Source organism: Penaeus monodon, chromosome 25, assembly GCF_015228065.2.
Source record: "Penaeus monodon isolate SGIC_2016 chromosome 25, NSTDA_Pmon_1, whole genome shotgun sequence".
NCBI classification, from domain to species: Eukaryota; Metazoa; Arthropoda; class Malacostraca; order Decapoda; family Penaeidae; genus Penaeus; species Penaeus monodon.
This window is the reverse complement of record NC_051410.1, coordinates 19,172,740-19,172,995: the sequence shown is the minus strand read 5'-3', so window position 1 is coordinate 19,172,995 and position 256 is coordinate 19,172,740. Positions and strand designations below refer to the sequence as shown.

Below are 256 nucleotides of genomic sequence, written 5' to 3'. Positions count from 1 at the left end.
CAAATAGAGTAATTTTTTTTCTTATACAGTAACTTATCTTTTTCCAGATTTCCACTGGAATAGATTACCTATATACAAGGAATGCATTCGTTCAAATAGTATTAGGGCAAAGAGTTGGAGCGTTGCCGGTGTCCAGTATGTCTTGTGTCATTTGTCGCCAGACAAAGCAAAGCCTGAGAACCGCTGTCTCAAGGAGAAAGGAGTGACAAAGGCCGCGATGAGCACTTTTCCTTCATAAACGTTTCTTTGTTATCAT

At 39.5% G+C, this 256-nt stretch overlaps 1 protein-coding gene across 1 annotated transcript in view; it reads left to right on the top strand.

Annotated features, from left to right (window-relative positions):
- The window catches only part of LOC119589341, a 19,938-nt gene that overhangs the window by 7,880 nt on the left and 11,802 nt on the right, over nt 1-256 (top strand). Inside the window, 1 exon segment of the mRNA XM_037937960.1 lies at nt 48-185. Within this exon segment, the coding sequence (XP_037793888.1) occupies nt 48-185 (138 nt within the window).